General features: G+C 37.0%; 2 protein-coding genes across 3 annotated transcripts in view; one reads left to right on the forward strand and one right to left on the reverse strand.

Moving 5' to 3' along the window:
- Positions 1 to 6866, forward strand: part of slc26a5.L (solute carrier family 26 member 5 L homeolog) — a 46287-nt gene extending 39421 nt beyond the window's left edge. For both annotated transcript variants that reach the window (XM_018252673.2, XM_018252672.2), the window contains 4 exons: positions 397 to 507; positions 1247 to 1471; positions 2085 to 2139; positions 2744 to 6866. In XM_018252673.2, coding sequence (XP_018108162.1) covers positions 397 to 507; positions 1247 to 1471; positions 2085 to 2139; positions 2744 to 2919 — 567 coding nt within the window. In that variant the 3' untranslated portion in view covers positions 2920 to 6866. The remainder of the gene's footprint in view (positions 1 to 396; positions 508 to 1246; positions 1472 to 2084; positions 2140 to 2743) is intronic.
- A 63-nt stretch (positions 6867 to 6929) lies between these two features.
- On the reverse strand, positions 6930 to 16005 carry psmc2.L (proteasome 26S subunit, ATPase 2 L homeolog). Its single transcript, NM_001090667.1, is given in 12 exon segments — positions 6930 to 7174; positions 7288 to 7384; positions 8447 to 8649; positions 9233 to 9320; positions 9563 to 9727; positions 10238 to 10333; positions 10660 to 10732; positions 12433 to 12564; positions 13302 to 13401; positions 14146 to 14227; positions 15206 to 15243; positions 15832 to 16005. Coding segments are annotated over 12 exon segments (1302 nt in total). The 5' UTR covers positions 15902 to 16005; the 3' UTR covers positions 6930 to 7016.
- Between the last annotated feature and the right edge of the window lie 2080 nt (positions 16006 to 18085).

An 18085-nucleotide genomic window follows, 5' to 3' on the forward strand; every position in this document is an offset into this window, starting at 1 on the left:
ACGGAAAAACGTTGAACAGGAGAAACAAGAAGGTTAGAGCATAGAAGCATATATGAGGATAAAAGGGCTGAACGAAGGAGAAACAGACCTAGAATAAGAAGAACATTGGCAAAGAGAAGGCTGTTAAGTTTGGAGGGGCGTAGGGCTATGGTTACTTACATTTTTGGGTGGACTCCAAAAAAGTATGTATGGCAATATATGATCATGTATGTAAAAAGTTGGACATCACTAAAGTGCACTGTGATAAAACTGCTTGATAGTAAAGGATCACACTGCCCTCTGTGTAAAATCAGCCACTTGTGCTTGTTTGCCAGTGGACACTACAGAGCACACAATGAGAAAAAATGGTGTTATCTATTCAACATGTGACCTTGTCATTATTCTTTTCCTATCAAGACTGGAGTAGATCCAGCTGCCATATTGATTGCAAAGAGAAAAGCCCAGAAGAGACATGCCAGAGAAATGAAGAAAGCAAACAAAACAGAAAAAAGAGCTGTCTTGAAACTTGTAAGTTATTGATAATGTGTACTGTATGCAAAATAGACATGTTCTCCCTCTTCATCCCCCCCGGTAATTCATTGTACTGAACAATCAAAAAGAAATTGAACAGTAATTCAAAAACCAACATGTGGAAGCATCCATATTATTTTTGTAAGCCATGAGGCTCATGGGGTGATCCTGGGCATTTTGTTGCAGAGTTTTAAACCAGAAGAAAATGTGTCAGGCAAAACACCCGGGATCATCACCTTTAGTCTTGATTCAATCAGGAATGACCATTGTTCTTATTTTGTTGACCACTGGGAGTTTATTACTTAATGCATTGTAACTTTGTATTTGAATTTAAATGCAATTCATTTTTATTCTTCCCATTTGTATTTGTCCATTACAAATATTGAGGGAGAATCTATAGTACTTTTCCATTGTTACTATGAGAGTTGTGCTGGTTTGGCTTTTACACTTGCCAGTGCCACCATTGTCTCAAGTAGGGTACTTTAAATTCCTTGTTACCTACCATTGACTTGTAGGGGTTGTAGCCAAGCAATCTGGAGCTGCTGTTATTAGATCATGGCCAGTTGAAGGGGAAAGGTTGCACTTTGCCACCTCTTAGTAAATAATTTCTTTTGTTTTGTACACAGTAATCTTCTTCATGGAATATTTTTAATAATAATAAATGTTTTGCTGTATGTACCCTTTGCATTTAGTATTTGGTTATCTACTAACATTTGACTTTGTCTTTCTCTTCCAGACTAATGATGTGGAGATGGCTGTTAAACATGAATTAATGAGTGATGACCCAATCATTGATATAGCAGCAAATGGAAGGAATGGAATATCTGAAAGAAACATGCATGAGATGCCCTCTGATGAACTAGAATATTTTATGACTCCAGTCATCGGTGTTCATTATATCATTCTGGACTTCACACCAGTTAATTTTATTGACTCTGTCGGAGTAAAAACTCTGAAATCTGTAAGTATGTTAGGCAACATATTTAAAGGAACAGTAACACCAACAAATGAAAGTTTATTTAATGAACTAAAATATAATGCACTATTGGCCTGCACTGGTTAAACTAGTTTGTTTGCTTCAGCAGCTTTACTATAGTTTATATAAACGAGCTGATGTGTAGCCATGGGGGCAGCCATTCAAAGCTGAAAAAGAAAAAAGGGCGCAGGATACACCTCTGATAACAGATAAGCCCTGTAGTATACAGTGGGATTCTACATAGCTTATCTGTTATTTATTATTTGTCTTGTGCTTGAATGGCTGCCCCCATGGCTACACAGCAGCTTGTTTATATCAACTATAGTAGTAGTGTTTCTGAAGCAAACACACCAGTTTTACCAGTGCAGGGCAACACTATATTATTCATTACTTAAAAACACTTTCATTTTTTGATGTTACTGTTCCCTTTGTATGTCACCTCCTCATTAAGGAGGAGAAATAGTGATGTATGGAGATAGGGGAAATAGGAAGGAAGTTCCTGCATCACTAGAAAGCTGCAGCTCAGTATGGCATTCATTCCAACATTACACATTTTTCTCTAAAACCAAAATGATGCCTTTTTAATTGTATTTTGCAGATTATTAAGGATTATAAAGAAATTGGTGTTACTATCCTTGTGTCAGGCTGCAGTGGTAAGTCCTTCAAATTATTCTCATTTTTAACATAACAGTCCAGACTGTGACTGATCTGGATATCCCCAGAACTAGTGCCTGTTGACTGTGTTTGTTTTATATATGGTCCAGTAACCCTTTGTGCCACACGTTTGCTTTCTTTAAGGGGCAATTCAAATGATGGGATGTAAATAAAGGTAATACAAATGGACAGAATTAAGAGAAACTAAGAAAACTAACCGTATTTGCCTGGTTGTGCTATTATGTTGCTATTTGAGCTTTTGCTTTGATAAAGTTGCTTTTGTTTAGGGGCTAGACTGTACCTGTCTACAATGGCACACTTAACATTTCTTTGCAGCAGGGTCAGAAACAATTTGTGCCATATATACAACTAGAATGGAAACTAGCTTGTTACCCTCATCAGCAGTTATACCTCATGTGCCAGCCCATAGGCCTTACAACGGAGTAGTATTTTTTCTATGGGGTGTAGGCTCTTGCTGCATACTAGTTCAACCACTTCTTGCTAAAAACAGTTTCCACATATATATCAAACTTAGAAAGTCTGATAATTTTGCCTCATTATTTGTTTTATTTTCTGTAATATTTTGTGGGTTTTTTTTTACAGCACTGGTTGTTAAAGACCTGACAAGGTTACATTTCTTCGATGCATCAAACAAGAGAGACATCTTGTTCCATAGTATTCACGATGCTGTGATTAACTGTAAACTGAAAGCTTCCTCGTCTGCTCTGACCTCCTCAGAAGAACAGGTTCTCAGCTCAGATACACAAAGTCAGATCTGAGCTCCATCTACAGACAACTGTGCAATAACCAAAACATTGCCTCAGCCCTTTCCTTACTTTCCAAATGTTTCCGTACTCCCCACATTTAAGGAAGTTGCTTTTCTTTTCCAGTATAAAAAAGTAGGCAACTAACCAGTTGAAACGATGAGACATTTTTTGCTGGAGAAGGGATGCAAGCAATGCATTCTGGGAATTCAGCTTCTTTATTCATTCAGATGGTGCAAATAGAAAACATTAACCAGGTTTGCACTACTTTTGTTTGGGTACTTAGGACCCCTTCTTTGCTACTGGTAGCAGAGGAGATAAGGGCTTTTGGGGAAGAGGGTTGTCCAGTGTTTTTCATTTATTATGTATGTTAATCACAATGTGATTGTCACTATTCCATGGAAAACACACCAGCTCTTTCCAGCCTAGGGCACTTCTGTGATACTGTTTCACCCCTTGTCATGTCAGCAGTGATGCAAATTTTATTGTTACTGTATCCCAATAGATACTGAATTATTCCTACGCTTACGGAACCCATCACTACATGCTGACGAGTATTTTTCTGTACTACATGTACAGGCCAGTCAGTAATTAATCTCTAGCAGAGCTTCTGGCAAGTCTCACTAAATAAAAAAAAAAAAAAGGCTTGCCTCCAGTGTAGAGGTAACATTTTTCTACACATTTGTTAAATGTAATAATAATATTTGAAATATTTATTTCAAAGGGTTGTCCCTTTTTTATAATCACAGTTTATTTAAAATTGGAAGCTGAAATGCCTACCCTATAGCTACATTTTAAACTCCACACTAAAAGACAACTAAATTCCTCTCACTCACCTACACTCTGCCATGGTTAAGATTCAAACATGCCGTACATCCCAGAATAAACAGCAGTCTGTCTCCTGGGCAGGTGGCAAAGTGAATATGTACAGGGCAGGCCAACTGCACAGATGCTTTTTCACTTATTTTAAAGGTCTAATAGGGGATGCCCATTTTAGTTGCCTTAAAAGAAAAAAAAAAAAAATTATATATATCATATCTTCACATACCAAGTGCTGTAACCTAAATGGGCCAATAGTTAATGAGAAGTGCTGCAAGGACAAGACATACATCTTAACTGAAAAAATGCCTTAATGCCGTTTAACTGTGACTTTTCCCACCCAGTCCCCAATTTACTTTATTCTGTAGAAAATAATGACTATATTTATATATCTGTTAAATGAATGTGATTGTGTGAAAATTCACAGATTTTTTAGAAAATCCTAAACTGTGTGTAAGTGTTAATGACTGTCTGTTACACTTGCTAAAGGTTTATATTTATAGATGCTTTTGGGAAGTATTCGCTATTGCTTGTAGTTGGCTCAGAAAAGTTTTGATTGACGTGAAATCATATGTATATTGTGTGAAACCAACAGAATAATCATGGTACCATGTGTTTTTATTGTAGAAACAAAGCACAAATGGATGACCTGGAATCTACATTTAGGTCTTTTCATTTTTGGCTTGGATATATGATATACCTCTCAGATGATTTTATACCACTGATAAGGGTAGTATAGTACACTGTTATGATAGGAAAACATATATGACCTTTTATTTGTGACTTGAAATCTTGCCCAGTTAACTATAGTCATTTTTTTGTTTGCGTAAAGGCACACCCCTTTTCAGCATGACCCAAATTAATAGGGCTTGTACTGAACATATTTTGCTCATTGTTTTAATGTAAGGTTTAGAAATACTTCTGCCACCTAATAGGAATATAAAGCCACTTTAGACCTTCCTGACAATTCTGCTCTGAAAGAACTTCAAAGTAGCTGTAAAAGCCACAAAGAAGTCCCTGATAATGAGCTGCTCAAAGGCTGCTGCTTAGAGAAGGGGATGGGTTTGCTTGTTCAAAAGTAGAACAAATTCTACTGAACAAAGGGGGGAGTTAAGTTCAATGAAAATAGCCCAACTTTCAAATTCGTGCTTTTAAAATAATAAATACAGTAGGCAGAATTTTAGTCCCAGTGTGGTCATTTTTAGCAACGGTGTTTTAAAGTGTATACTGTCCCTTTCAGGGACATATTTTAGTAAATTGAACTGAAATTTTCTATGATCCAAAAGATCTGTTTCATTAATGAATATTTGCTTAACTAGGCAAAAGAGTAGTAGTGCTGTTGTGCAGGCATGCAACCTTAAAAGGAAAACATACCACTCTTTATGATATTAGCTCATTTAGTTGGGCTTGAACTTCCAAAAAATATATATTATATATATATAAATATATATTATATATATATATATATATATATATATATTTTTTTTTTTTTTTTTTTTTACATAGCATATATGATTTCTCAGATTGTGTAAATCTTCTGCTGACCTAGAGGGATCGGTTGAATGACCACCCACGTGAGAGGTGGCTTCATTGTATACACGCACGCATCCGTTTAGATTAGAAAGTGCAACTTTTTATATAAACCCAACTGAATAAGTTCATGTCAAAAAGAGGGTATTTCTCCCTACTGAGTTCAACGTATTTTCGAGGGGTGTCTTTTCACTTGGGAACAGAATGTCTGTTACATTTATAAACCCCAGGACTGTCTGGTTAAAACCCCTAATTTATCTGGCCATAGGTAACTTCCACAGTATTTCGAGGGGAGCATATGGCTTTGATAGCTGACAAATCTTAATGCCCTTGATATGGTATTTTGCTGTTAATTGTCCTTGAGTGTCAGTACAGCTTCTAGGAAATAAAAGTATTACTGCCAAGATTATCACAGAAAGAGATTCAGTACTTCACGGCTTCAGGTGTATTAGAAAGGTACGAATACATCACATACTTTCTTTCCTGTGAAAAAAGATTGGATTTTCCATAATCCCATGGTCAGTGCCTGAATGATGTCATTTCCTGACATAGTTACAATAAGAGCTACAGAATCAGACCCTAGCTTAGACTAGAACAACTTTAAACCAACTGCTGAAACAGAGGGCCTGGAACAAGTGGTTTCCATTTATAAGAGAGTCTGGGACAGTGTAATGTTCCTGCTCCATGGAACTTCCAGTCTATACGTGTCACCAACAATCATGTAGTTAACCCAGGTTTACAAGTAGCTGAGTCCAGTATCCTTAGTATCATTATGTTCTGTAAATATTTGTGGCCTATCCTTAAGGCTGCCAACATACAGTGCCCATAAAATGCATGTTTGGCCAAAAGAGGAATCTATTTGTTTTAACAAACCATCTTTGAATTATAAATCTAGGAAACCAGAGTTTTTAATACAGCGAGTTGTGTATTTCATCACAGTGTTAACTGGATTAACGCAAGTGCAATATTTCTATATCAGGTATGTTTAGTACCACCTATTTTTGTAAGAATTGAGTCTGTGGAAGCACATTATATATATCCATCTGGAAACCATTTTGGCTGCCTCAGAAAATAAAAACAGAAACCAAGCTTACAGTTCAGTCAGATACATGTAATGGTTTAGGAAAGTTTCATATACTACATGCCAATGAGGCAATATCTGTATGGGCCCGGTGTGGCACTTTCAAGATAGGTGACCATTACTACTAAACATACACACACACACAAATATATATGGCACAATCATGAATAGGGTTATTAGCATGCAATGGTGCTGACCTGCCACTACTGAAATACCTTGCCCTGTAACACGTGGAGATGTTCTGCCAATAATTCTCCGTCACTCATGAAAGGTATTACTGAGAGTAAATTGTTCATCTCAGAATTTAATTTTTTTTTTTTTTTTTTTTTAAATAAAGTGCTAAAACACGTTCTGTTTACTTATTATTTAAATAGTGTACTTTATTTGCAGATAGTATATTTTTATAGATGTATATTTTTATGTTCTTTATTGAAAGTAAATGTCTTGCTATGGGAGATGTTAAGATTTGTTGTTATAAAAAATATGGAGCTAGGGTTTCTTCAATCAAATAAAATCATTCATTGCAAATTCATTGCATCGTCTGTGTCACTAATTAAGTTAAAAACTTAAATGAAAAGCACAGGAGTAAATGTAATTCGTTTTATTCATTTATTTATAATCCCACACACTACAGATTATGGTGCCAAAAACAGGAGCATTTGCTGCATCTGTAATGTTACAATTAGTTGTAAGTCATGTATCTTGGGGTAGCGCTGAATTTTGCATACGATTTTATGACCTTGTTTACGGCTTCTAAGAAATCTTTCTCCGTTGCAACTTTGCGGCGGGCTCGAATAGCAAACATTCCAGCCTCCGTGCACACGCTACGAATTTCTGCTCCTGTATAGAAAAGGCCAAACAACAGCAAGTAAACAGACTTGTACTACAAGAGCATTTGTGGGGGATGGTTGTGATTACATAACCACTAGAATAAGAAAGAAGGCAAGTCATACCTGTACTGTTAGGACATAGCCGAGCCAGAAGTTCAAATCTTATATCCCTCTCGACACTCATAGAACGTGCGTGAATCTTAAATATGTGTGTACGGCCCTGGATTACACAAAAAAAGTTATTGTTGTGTAAAGTAAGAACAAAAAACTGCAACCACAAATGGACAACTCCCCCCCCACCCCAAGATTTTCAACCAATAAGTGACAAAATCTCATGTTTCACCAGCTGTGACTTATACTGAAACAGATCTCTCATAATGCAAGCACATTCACTGAGCTAAATTATAGGAGTTGTGCCACTTTGAAATTCCTTTTTATTAAATGTGTCCAACATTTCTAAGAATAAATAATTCTAAGCAAATTTCCAATATACATAGTAATACAGTTGCTACTGAAAGCAGTATCATTCTGTATATTATTTGCTGCTGCCCTCAAGAGGTAAAAGTGTAAAATTAATGTTATACTCGTTCATAGTTCTGTCAGCATGTCTGCAAAAGCACAGCTATAATTATTATAGCAGTTCTCTCTCTAGAACCCTTCTGGAATTAGAATTTTAGCATGTTGGTCATGGCTGAAAGTAATGTTGATATTTAGGAAGCAGTTGAAAGTCAATAGAAAGATGCAGATGGCCACACATTCTCACTGCAGGAGCACAGATGTTTATTGGTTGTTCCCTAGGTTATTTAATCCTTTACTTCAAGTGGCATCTATTGTAATCTGCACTGCCATCTAGTGGCTGATACTAGAGACCTCGGTCTTTAGTATGAAATCACAAAATGTATTGACCCGGCCGGTGTTCAGAAATGAGCACCACTAAGCCTAGTGAGAAATAAGCAGTTTGCCTTTTTCTTCTGACTCTTTCCAGTTTTCAAATGGGGTATTTTCAGACCTTCTCATTCAAATTCCAGTCTCTTAGTCACATCAGTGCATGGTTGCTAGGGTAGTTTGGACCCTAGGAACTAGATTGCTGAAATTGGAGAGCTGCTGAAAAAAAGCTAAATAACTCAAAAACTATAAAAACTTAAAACTATTGCAAATTATCTTAGAATATCACTCATCACTTAAAGTTAACTCAAAGGTAAATAACCCCATTAAAGATGCACACTGGTCTATAAAATATTTATATATAGAATGTGTATGTTGATAAAGTTGTTATTTTTACCTCTAGATCTGGCAAACTAAATTCAATTTTTCTGTCCAGTCTTCCAGGCCTCATAAGAGCAGGATCCAAAGTGTCGGGTCTGTTAGTGGCCATTAACACTTTAATGTTTCCTCTGGGATCAAAGCCATCCAACTGGTTGATTAGTTCTAGCATAGTGCGCTGAACTTCATTATCACCCCCAGCTCCATCATCAAAACGAGCCCCTTTAAAAAGTAAACATTTTGCACTTAGCTTCCATGAATGACACTATTTACATGTTATGTGATACCTTGCATGCCTTGTTCAACACCACAATTGTTTGGCAGCTCTAACATTTCAATTAAGTACTATTAAAGAAATGTTTGTTCTAGTGAAATTCAATTTAAAAGGAGAGACAATTAAATGGTTCAGGATGTACATTTCCTGAAAAGCAATGTCACTTGCAAGATAAGCCAATCAACTGACATGTAGGGGAGTAGAAATGGCTCAGTAGTACTGGACTCTTGCTTTAACTCCTTTAAAAACTTAGGCAAGACAGTAGTCTTTAGAGAAGCCCACAAACAACCAATTCACAGCTGTGTTTACAAAGGCATATACATTAACACAATAGGTTGGCTGCACTAATAGGATGTTGTGTTCAATAAAACAAAGCAACACCCTAACTACTGAGTTCTTTGGAAGCATCAGTCCTGGCAGTGAATCGTGAGGCTCTCCTGATATATGACAGTACTTGGCAGCAGACACAGGTGGCGAGTGCCCCTGAGCCACCACAGCAGATACAAAAACAAGAAAAAATTCTTAACATACCACCAATGGCGTCAATTTCATCAAAGAAAATAAGACATGCTTTTTTTGTTCTGGCCATCTCAAAGAGTTCACGCACCATACGGGCCCCCTGCAGGGATAAAATATATATTTTCCTCTTTGATTGTCATCTCTTTACAATAAATAGATAAGTATTTAGTCTGTCACCTCCATTCAACAATTTTGTGGTTATTAATGGAAAGGGATGGGATGAAGACAAATGAAGGATGAAAATTATAACAAAAGGTATTTTACATCAATACTGCCACATTAATATATCCAGTATGAAGTCAAGGTGTGCCAATAAAAATAAATGTTCATTTCAGAATTTACCTCTCCCACATATTTCTGCACAAGTTCAGATCCAATGACACGGATGAAGCAGGCATCTGTTCTGTTGGCTACAGCACGTGCACACAGAGTTTTGCCAGTCCCAGGAGGTCCAAACAGCAGTACTCCCTTGGGAGGCTCAATACCAAGGTTAACAAACCTCTCCGGCTAAAAGAAGGAACAAAACAAAAGGCAAGAACTAAATATTCACTTTCAAAAAATTTATAGACACATTTGGATTTTTCCATTCAATTTTGGAATGTTAACATAATCCTGCTGAGCCTACAATCAACTCCCTAGTGAAGCAAACTGCTAATCTTGTCACTCACTACATATGACATAAAAACTGGACAACCCTGGGGTACTTTCTTCTATGTGCCACCGTGTTTCCATTAATTTCCCACATATATCCAGCACCAGTCTAGGCAGGAGCATGTGCAGTATAGTAACCCAAAGATACAGGACCCATTAACAATATACACACTACCAGGCCCGGACTGGCAATCTGTGGGTTCTGACAAATGCCAGAGGGGCTACCATAACATGCCATAGAAAGTCACTAGTTAGTGGGCTGGTGGGATGCTGATTGGGCCTCTCTGTACTTGCCAGGGCACATTTTGACTCCAGACCTGCACACTACTGAACAATGTTCCACAAACTGGACAGCTAAGCACTTACATGAAGCAGTGGTGTTTCCACAACTTCCCGCAGTTTTTCTATTTGTTCCTTGCAACCTCCAACATCGCTATATGTCACATCAGGTTTCTCCTCTACCTATGGAGATGAAAAAAAAAAAATCAGTCTGTGGTTTTCAATACCCGCATTTACCCATCAAGTGATTATTGGGATGCCAAGCTGATATAAAAGTATAATAAGATATAAATGGAGCTGAAAGCACAACTATAGCAGGCAATCATGGAGTGGTTCTCTGATACAACTACAGCTTACTCTCATCAGGTTATGCCGTTAAAAACCTAAAACCTGATATGTTGCTCTTGCAGAAGCTACAAATGTTTTAAAAATGTTACCAATGTTCATTTAGTGGTATTCCATCAAAACAACAGATACAGTGATTTGTATTGACTGCTGATAAACATTACCTGCATCATTGTTACTGTGGGGTCAATCTTTGGAGGGAGAGGGATGTGAATCTGGTATTTGTTCCTGTCAACACTGTAGGAATCAGAGAAATATAGCATCATTATGTAAACTGCAGTTATGTGCCAAAAGAAACAGAAAGTAGTGTCAGACTGAACAGGGGAAGCCTAAATGTGACAAGCAGATTCGTATAGAACATTACTCACAGTGCTTATAAACAACATGCTTGTCTTGAGTTTACAATAAGCAGGACAACACACATAGGCAGAGGAGATGTTCATTCACTGCATTTTATGTTACACAATCTAAGGTGGCATGGTACTGCCTCTGTTAAAAAAAGTACTATGAAAAAACTATTGCCCTAAACATTGTGGGATTCTATGTAGCTATGCAACATAAAACATAGCCCATATGTATAACTATCATATAAAGCCTGTTTATAAAACTATACTTTCTTAGTAGTGTGTGCTATTGGACAATCCCATATATAAAAACTGCTGTTTTAGGCACTAAGGGCCACCCTCTGGCTCACATGAGGCACCTAGCTCAAACACAAACCAAGGACATGCTAGGTTACATACTGCATTTCTTCCTGCCACATGATATCTGAGAGAGCACACAGGCAATATTTACCCATATGTTCATGATAGTTAAGTAGAATCCTATGCTAGGTTACTTATTATAATATAAATTATCTGTGGGCTAACTTTTTGTTCTGAAGTTTTCTCTTAAGGAAACAAACATATATATTCCACCCCACAATAATATTTTTAGAGACAGCTTTCTTAATTTTCAGTGTCACTGATTTTAATTGTATTGAGATCAGAGCTTTGACTGGGTCATTGTAAGACCTTTTGGTTCTTAAACCACCCCAATGAGGGGCCTTGTGTTGGGGTGACTGTCCTGCTAAAAGAGCAGCTCCAAAACATTTGCTTTAAAAGATTCAAACAGGATAGCTTGCAGCAAATTCGCTGTGTTTTGCAATAGTTTTACAGCATGCTCAGTCCCTGATGATGCAAACCAACCCTTCAGCATGATGCTAGTGCAACCATACTTAACTGTAACAACCATATCATGTTCTCTGGACTATATGGGAGGGTGGCACATATAAGCCATTTTTCACAGTGAATCGTGTGGTAAAAGGTTTTGTGGTCAGATTAACCCAGATAGAAATTGTTGGCTAAACATTCCTAGATACAATACTAGTCACATCTCAAAAATCACATACACCATGGAAAAGAGCAACATACTTACCCCTCAAGAACTACAGATTTTTTTGTAAGTTTGGCAATTCTCATGCTCTGTTTATGTGGTTTCACGTTAAACACACACTATAATAATTACCAGATAGAATCCTACATTTAGGGAGTCATTTACTAAAACTCAAAATGTTCTCATTTTTTAATTTAAACAAAGTCAACCTAACTCTCATCCACAAACTTAACTAATTTTTTAGTAATTCTTCTCGAAAAAGTCGGTGCGAAAAAATGTTGCATCAAATTTGTGCGTCAATGTGAATTGTACGACTTTTTCAAATTGATGCTCTGAAAACTTTATCAAACGAAAACCAGTGCAGAAAGATCTTCAAGAACATCTGAAATTGACTTCTACATGACCTCGACAGGTTTGAGATGTATTTTCGGATTTAGATTTTTAGCAACAAAAAAATTGAGGGTTTTTCCTCTAAAAATTAAAGTTTACTCCTTTAAAAACTACTAGACCATAAAAATTTGAGGTTTAATAAAAAGGTCTTTAGTGTATAGCGTGTTACTTACCCAACTCTCATACCCTCTTCAATATCAGTAGGAGCAACTTGGTCACTGAGGTCTACTACAAACTTAGCAAATTGTTTTACATTAATAATGTATTTTGGGTCCTCTGAGTCTGCATTGATTATTTTTGTACATCTAGAAAAAGACAGAAAGACCAATTTTCAAGAGTTAAACATGATATTTCAGACAGCTGTTGCAAATTAAAGGTAAATTGTATGATTATTAGAGGGAAAATTCCACATCTTATATCCAGCCATCAGCGTTTACTAGTTAGCAGGAACGTCAAAAACAAAGAGTGTTATCAAGGAGAAAGTGGTATAAGAGTACTCAGGGAAAAGAAGGTTGAAGCAGAAAGATATAAGGACAAGATAAACAGATTATAAGAAAACATAGCAGAAAAGAAACCAAAAAAATGGTAGTAAAAAGAAAAATGCAGCGCAATCAAAAAATGGTGTGTATCGCTACCAGTTAAACACTTCAGTCTCGCAACAGGCGGAAACTGCAGATGGTAACATTGACACTTACATCAAGGGAAAGGTATTTTTGGACATTCTGTCCCCTAAAACCGGAATACATAGCTGACGTTCATGTATGTATGTATGTATGTATTACTAATAGAGAGCTGCATGAATATGCAGCGCAGTGCAATTATACTGAGTAGAAAAGTACACACATGGAAGACAAGCATAAGTAAAAAGAAGAAGTATAGTAATATATAAGGATACAGAGATTAAATGTTCTAAACAAGTCACAGTAGGACCTCCCTGTCCCATAGAACTTACAATCTAAGCGGGCAGATAACAGACACAAATCGAAAGGAAAAAGTCATTAACAGAGGTCAGTATCTCAGTATACATTCTTAGTATCAGTACCTTGCTACTTGAAGTGGTTGTTCACTCTGCAGTGTCTGTTTATCTGCAGCCAAATCCCAAAGTGCTGGAGGAGCAAGTCCTGTATCAGACTCCTTAATACCTGAAAAGGAGATGATCACTATGCAGTTAAACAAAGAAGACCTATCATCGAAGTGCACAGGAGAAAGGACAGGTTGGTTGCAAGGACTAAAAAATAAACTGTTCTCTGCCTTGTTTCTATTTTTTATAACACATTATTTACAGTAATTATTAAAAACAAAAGAAAATGTCTTATTGTGGAGTGGTAAGTCCCACAGATAATATAAAATACCTAAAGAACTCCACGAGTACGTATTACTGCATCATACAATTAGTAAACAAAATAAACTGAATTTAAATGAAACCATTGAAGGGAAATAAAAAAGGAAAACAAAAGAAAAATGACATAATAGTGTAAAGTATGCAAAGGCATGTATAGATCACAATCTTATTATGGGCATTTCAGCGGTTATAGTTTATTGGAAAGAAAAGTATCCCATGGTGAACATAAGGTTAAATGAAGGTCAAGTTTATCTTCAAGGAGGGCTGAAAGGTAATGCATAGACTGAATAAATTTAAGTCTAATTTAATTCTATCAATGACTTAAGTGACAGAAAGGGAGGGGGCTATCCAATGTAAAGCAATGACCCAGTGCGTTGCTGCTAGGATTTGAGAAACAAGTTTGAGTGGCTGTAGCACAAGTTTAAGATAATGAATGTTAATCAAAGTTTCATATGCAGTTTCTTTAAAATAAGGATGTGGCTTATTATAGCTACGCTGAGATAAACAAGCATTTTTTAAATTGTGTAAATGAATTAAAACATACCTGTAAGCTCATTGATTTTCTTAAGCAGTTGCTGTATGTCATCCTCTACCTGCTTGATCTGCCTTGAATAAGTGCTTTGTCCCTGTAATGGCAGTTCTCATATTTAGGCCTTAATAAACACACACAAACAAATCTGTTCATCATTTAAAGGCCAGATGCCTACGCCATTCCTGGGATCTGCTTTCCTGCAGATCACTTTTTTCTTGTTCCACACAATTTTTCAGCAGTACATTTGCCCACATCTCAGTTCACTGATTCACTTAAGATGCTTAGGATATTATCTGCCCACTTGCAGTCTGCAATTAATGTCTAGTGTGCCAGACCTGAAAGTTCAGGTAGCAGTTTACCAAAGCCAACAAAAAATTACCCCCAGGAAATCAGATACTGGACAATATATAGTTGTATTTTTTCAGTTAAATGTTACAACCAGATAAAAGAATATTGTTTTATTTATGTAAATGGCTACAATTACATCAATACAACCAGTATCCTTTCACAGGCACAAGTCAGTATACAATTCCAGTGGCATAACGCTTGGGGCCCAGGCCCCCATTCAATTATTTGCCTGGTTTCATGGCCAGGCTGAAATCAAGGTTCACCCACGATGTGCAAAAAAATCAGGGGTTACCCATGATAGTCTATATCCGGGACTTAAAGTTCCCTGAAAAGCACAAGCTATTTTATTGCATGTCTGAGTAAAACTAAAATTAATAATGTAATGTAGATTCTATAACAATTCAGATTTTGGGCTAATCCTATGTGCTACAGGAAAATTAGTAAGGTTGGAAACTCATGTTGAGCTATTAAGCCTGGCTCATAGTTGAACAATTAATAATATATTCAACTGCATGGAGTTGAGTGCTCTGATCATGTTGCCAAGTTGATACACTCCAATCTCAGCAAATTAGTTCTGCATGAACCTCATACAATGGGGTATATTTACCATATAGTCAAACTGGAGCTTGCCACAGGTAAATACTGACACTCTCTATTCATCTATGTAAATATTTGGAGGCATAGTTATCAAATGGTAAACTCCAAGAGGAGCTGTTTAACTTACATAGGTTTTCAGCAATGCAATATCTCCTTCATCAAGAGCTGCAATGAAAAAAACAAAAGAAGATATGTTGATTAATATCAATGTTAATAGGTCACGCATCTCGAGATCTTAATTGCTTTGTGATCATTGCCACTTTTTATTATAAACGAAGAACTGGAAAGAACCTATGCATGCTTATTACTGCAGTATGTCCAGGAAGAGACAGATAAGCAATTATGATGATGGTTGCATTTTCAGAGACAGGTGTCTCAGCTTTGCTTTTGTCAACACTTCCCTGGGAAAAGTAACAAAGACAATCCCGCAACCCAAACCTTACATGAGCCACAAGTCTAATTGTACATGATCAGAAAATCTGCTTGTTCAACAGAGATGTAAGGAACAAGAACATTTCTGTTGATAATGTCTTAAAATAGGCCTGACTGTGACTACTAAAGAAATAACAACAGTCCAATCTGCTCCATAACCGGATATGCAGAGGAATAAATGTTGTAACTATGTGAAGCTGAGCAACACTACAGTTTTTTTACCAATACTCAATCCAAGTGCAGTAACCCATAGCAACTTGTGTTAAACAGCCCAATACAAAATGAGTAATACAAGTAGATCTGTAATAAGCTTGCACTAACATCGGATAGGTTTGTCCTCCTTTTCTTCTTCTTTGGTCTTCCGCTGGTCCGCTCCCAGATAGTCAGGCATGGTGTCTATCCACAAACAACAAGAGCTGTCACACCGAAACAATTCCGAACCTGCCGGTAATTACACAGCAAGAAACTAGTACTTCCGGCGAGAACCGGAACCGGAGTTGCGTCATTAACGATGCGCGAGTGCCTCCGGAAGTGCTTTTCATTCCAAACTTTGCAGCGGTAGCCATAAATAATAGGTAGGGCATAAAGTCGCCTGCACATGATGGATCGGCCATTTTTTTGATGACTGAATGCTTTCCTCAACTTTAAATGAGCATTTATTCCACAGTACGTCTTTGCACTGGCATGGCATATGTTCCTGTTGAGCAGCAGTACTAGTTGTTAACGTGAACGCATCTCATCTATAGTTCATTTAGACCAAACCATTATTATTTTTAAAGGGGTAGGTCACCTTAAAATGAGCTACTATAGTGGTGGTTTATTTTCTTATTACTTTTCACTTCTCTGCTTTAAATGGACCTGCCACCCAGACATAAAAATCTGTGTAATAAAAGTCCTTTTCATATTGAACATGAAACCCAAATTCTTTTTTTTATTAATTAAAGCATCCATACCTGTTATAAACTTGTTTAAAATTCTCACCTATCAATCATATATTGCTTTCCCCTCCTCTATGCCTTAGGCATAGCCTAGGGGTGGGGCAGACAATTACTTAACACTTTCCATTCAGCACTTCCTAGATGTCTGGACTCTTCCTTACATCCCCCCATCCTCCTCATCATCTAATTGCATGGGCAGGAGTATCAGGTCCCCTATTCTGGCACATAAACAATATTTTGGCATGATGCAAAGCTTGCCTTAATAACAGTTTCTACAAAATGGCCCCTGGCTTCTTGCTGTGAATTACAAGACTAAATAAAACAAGATTTAAATAATTTTATAGTGTAAGTGAAGTTTATTTTGCTTGACTAACCTCATAAAATAGGATTTGGAATGATTTCTTAAGATGACAGGTCCCCTTTAAAGGGGTTGTTCATCTTTAAATTTACTTAGTATTCTGCAGAATGTCAAATTCATAGGAACTTTTTGATTTCTCTTAATTTTTTTCTAGCTTCTTTATAACATTTTTCCTTAAATACAGTGAAAGACATAATTGCCCCACATTATTTATAGTGAGAGGAAGCACTGGTGGTGCTCACTGGTATAAAAGGGGCTCACTGGTATAACCCTGGGCCGGTGCAGTTTTCTGCTGATAGGAGCACCGGCCCGGGGTTTCAGGTAAGTCAATACAATCACTTGGAGTGCCTAACATTTGGCACCCCCAAGTTACCTGAGAACTAAAGAAGGTTTCAGCATTGTGTAGGGTTCTAGAGTTTATGATCTGATAGCGCAAATAGACAGATTATTCGGAGGGGTTGGTGAAGCAGTTTTGGTACATACTGGCACCAATGACAAACTTATAGGAGTGGGGTCCTCAAGAGTGTTTAGTAATTCTGCTCCTAAAAGTGAGAGATAAGGAAGCCAAACTGAGGATATGTTAACACATACATCATACCTCCCAACATTTTGGAAGTAAAAAGAGGGACAACATTTTTTTCCGCACGTAGCGCAGCGAAATTTTTGGGCCATGCCCCTTTCTGTGGCCACACCCCCTAATTACCATGTTAATTTTACAACATTTGGCAGGTTGTGAAAGTTTGAAAATAATTCTCCTTATCTAAACTGTTTTCTTGTGTCTTAAAATTGTTACAAAGTATCTTATTTGCACCTGTTAGCTATAGATGTTCTGCGCTCTCTGCTAAAGCCAATTAAGTTAGAAACTTTGTTTCTTTTTCTGGTTGTTCAGTGAAGAGAAAATTGGGACTTTCCAGTACAAATGAGGGACTGCAGGTTGAGCTGTGAAAAGAGGGACTGTCCCTGCAAAAAAGGGACAGTTGGGAGGTATGTTAAAAAACCGAACGAATTTAAGAGACTGGTTTCTAATGTAACCAAAGCAAAATAATAAAACAATTTTTTTAAATTCCAGTTTACGTAAACGTTTATTGTAATAAATGATGTGACAACGATATTTTGTTTTCAATAATACAGATGGCACAATCACTTATTCTATCCAAGTAAACGCCGGTTTCATTGACAAAATATTAGTCCGTTGTTTTCCCCCCCCCCAAATCCTTTCAGGTTCCTTTCAGACGTGTCGCGTAGAAGCGCAATGCAAGTGTCAGCACACGAATCAAAG

The sequence above is a fragment of the Xenopus laevis genome, chromosome 3L (genome assembly GCF_017654675.1).
Source record: "Xenopus laevis strain J_2021 chromosome 3L, Xenopus_laevis_v10.1, whole genome shotgun sequence".
NCBI lineage: Eukaryota > Metazoa > Chordata > Amphibia > Anura > Pipidae > Xenopus > Xenopus laevis.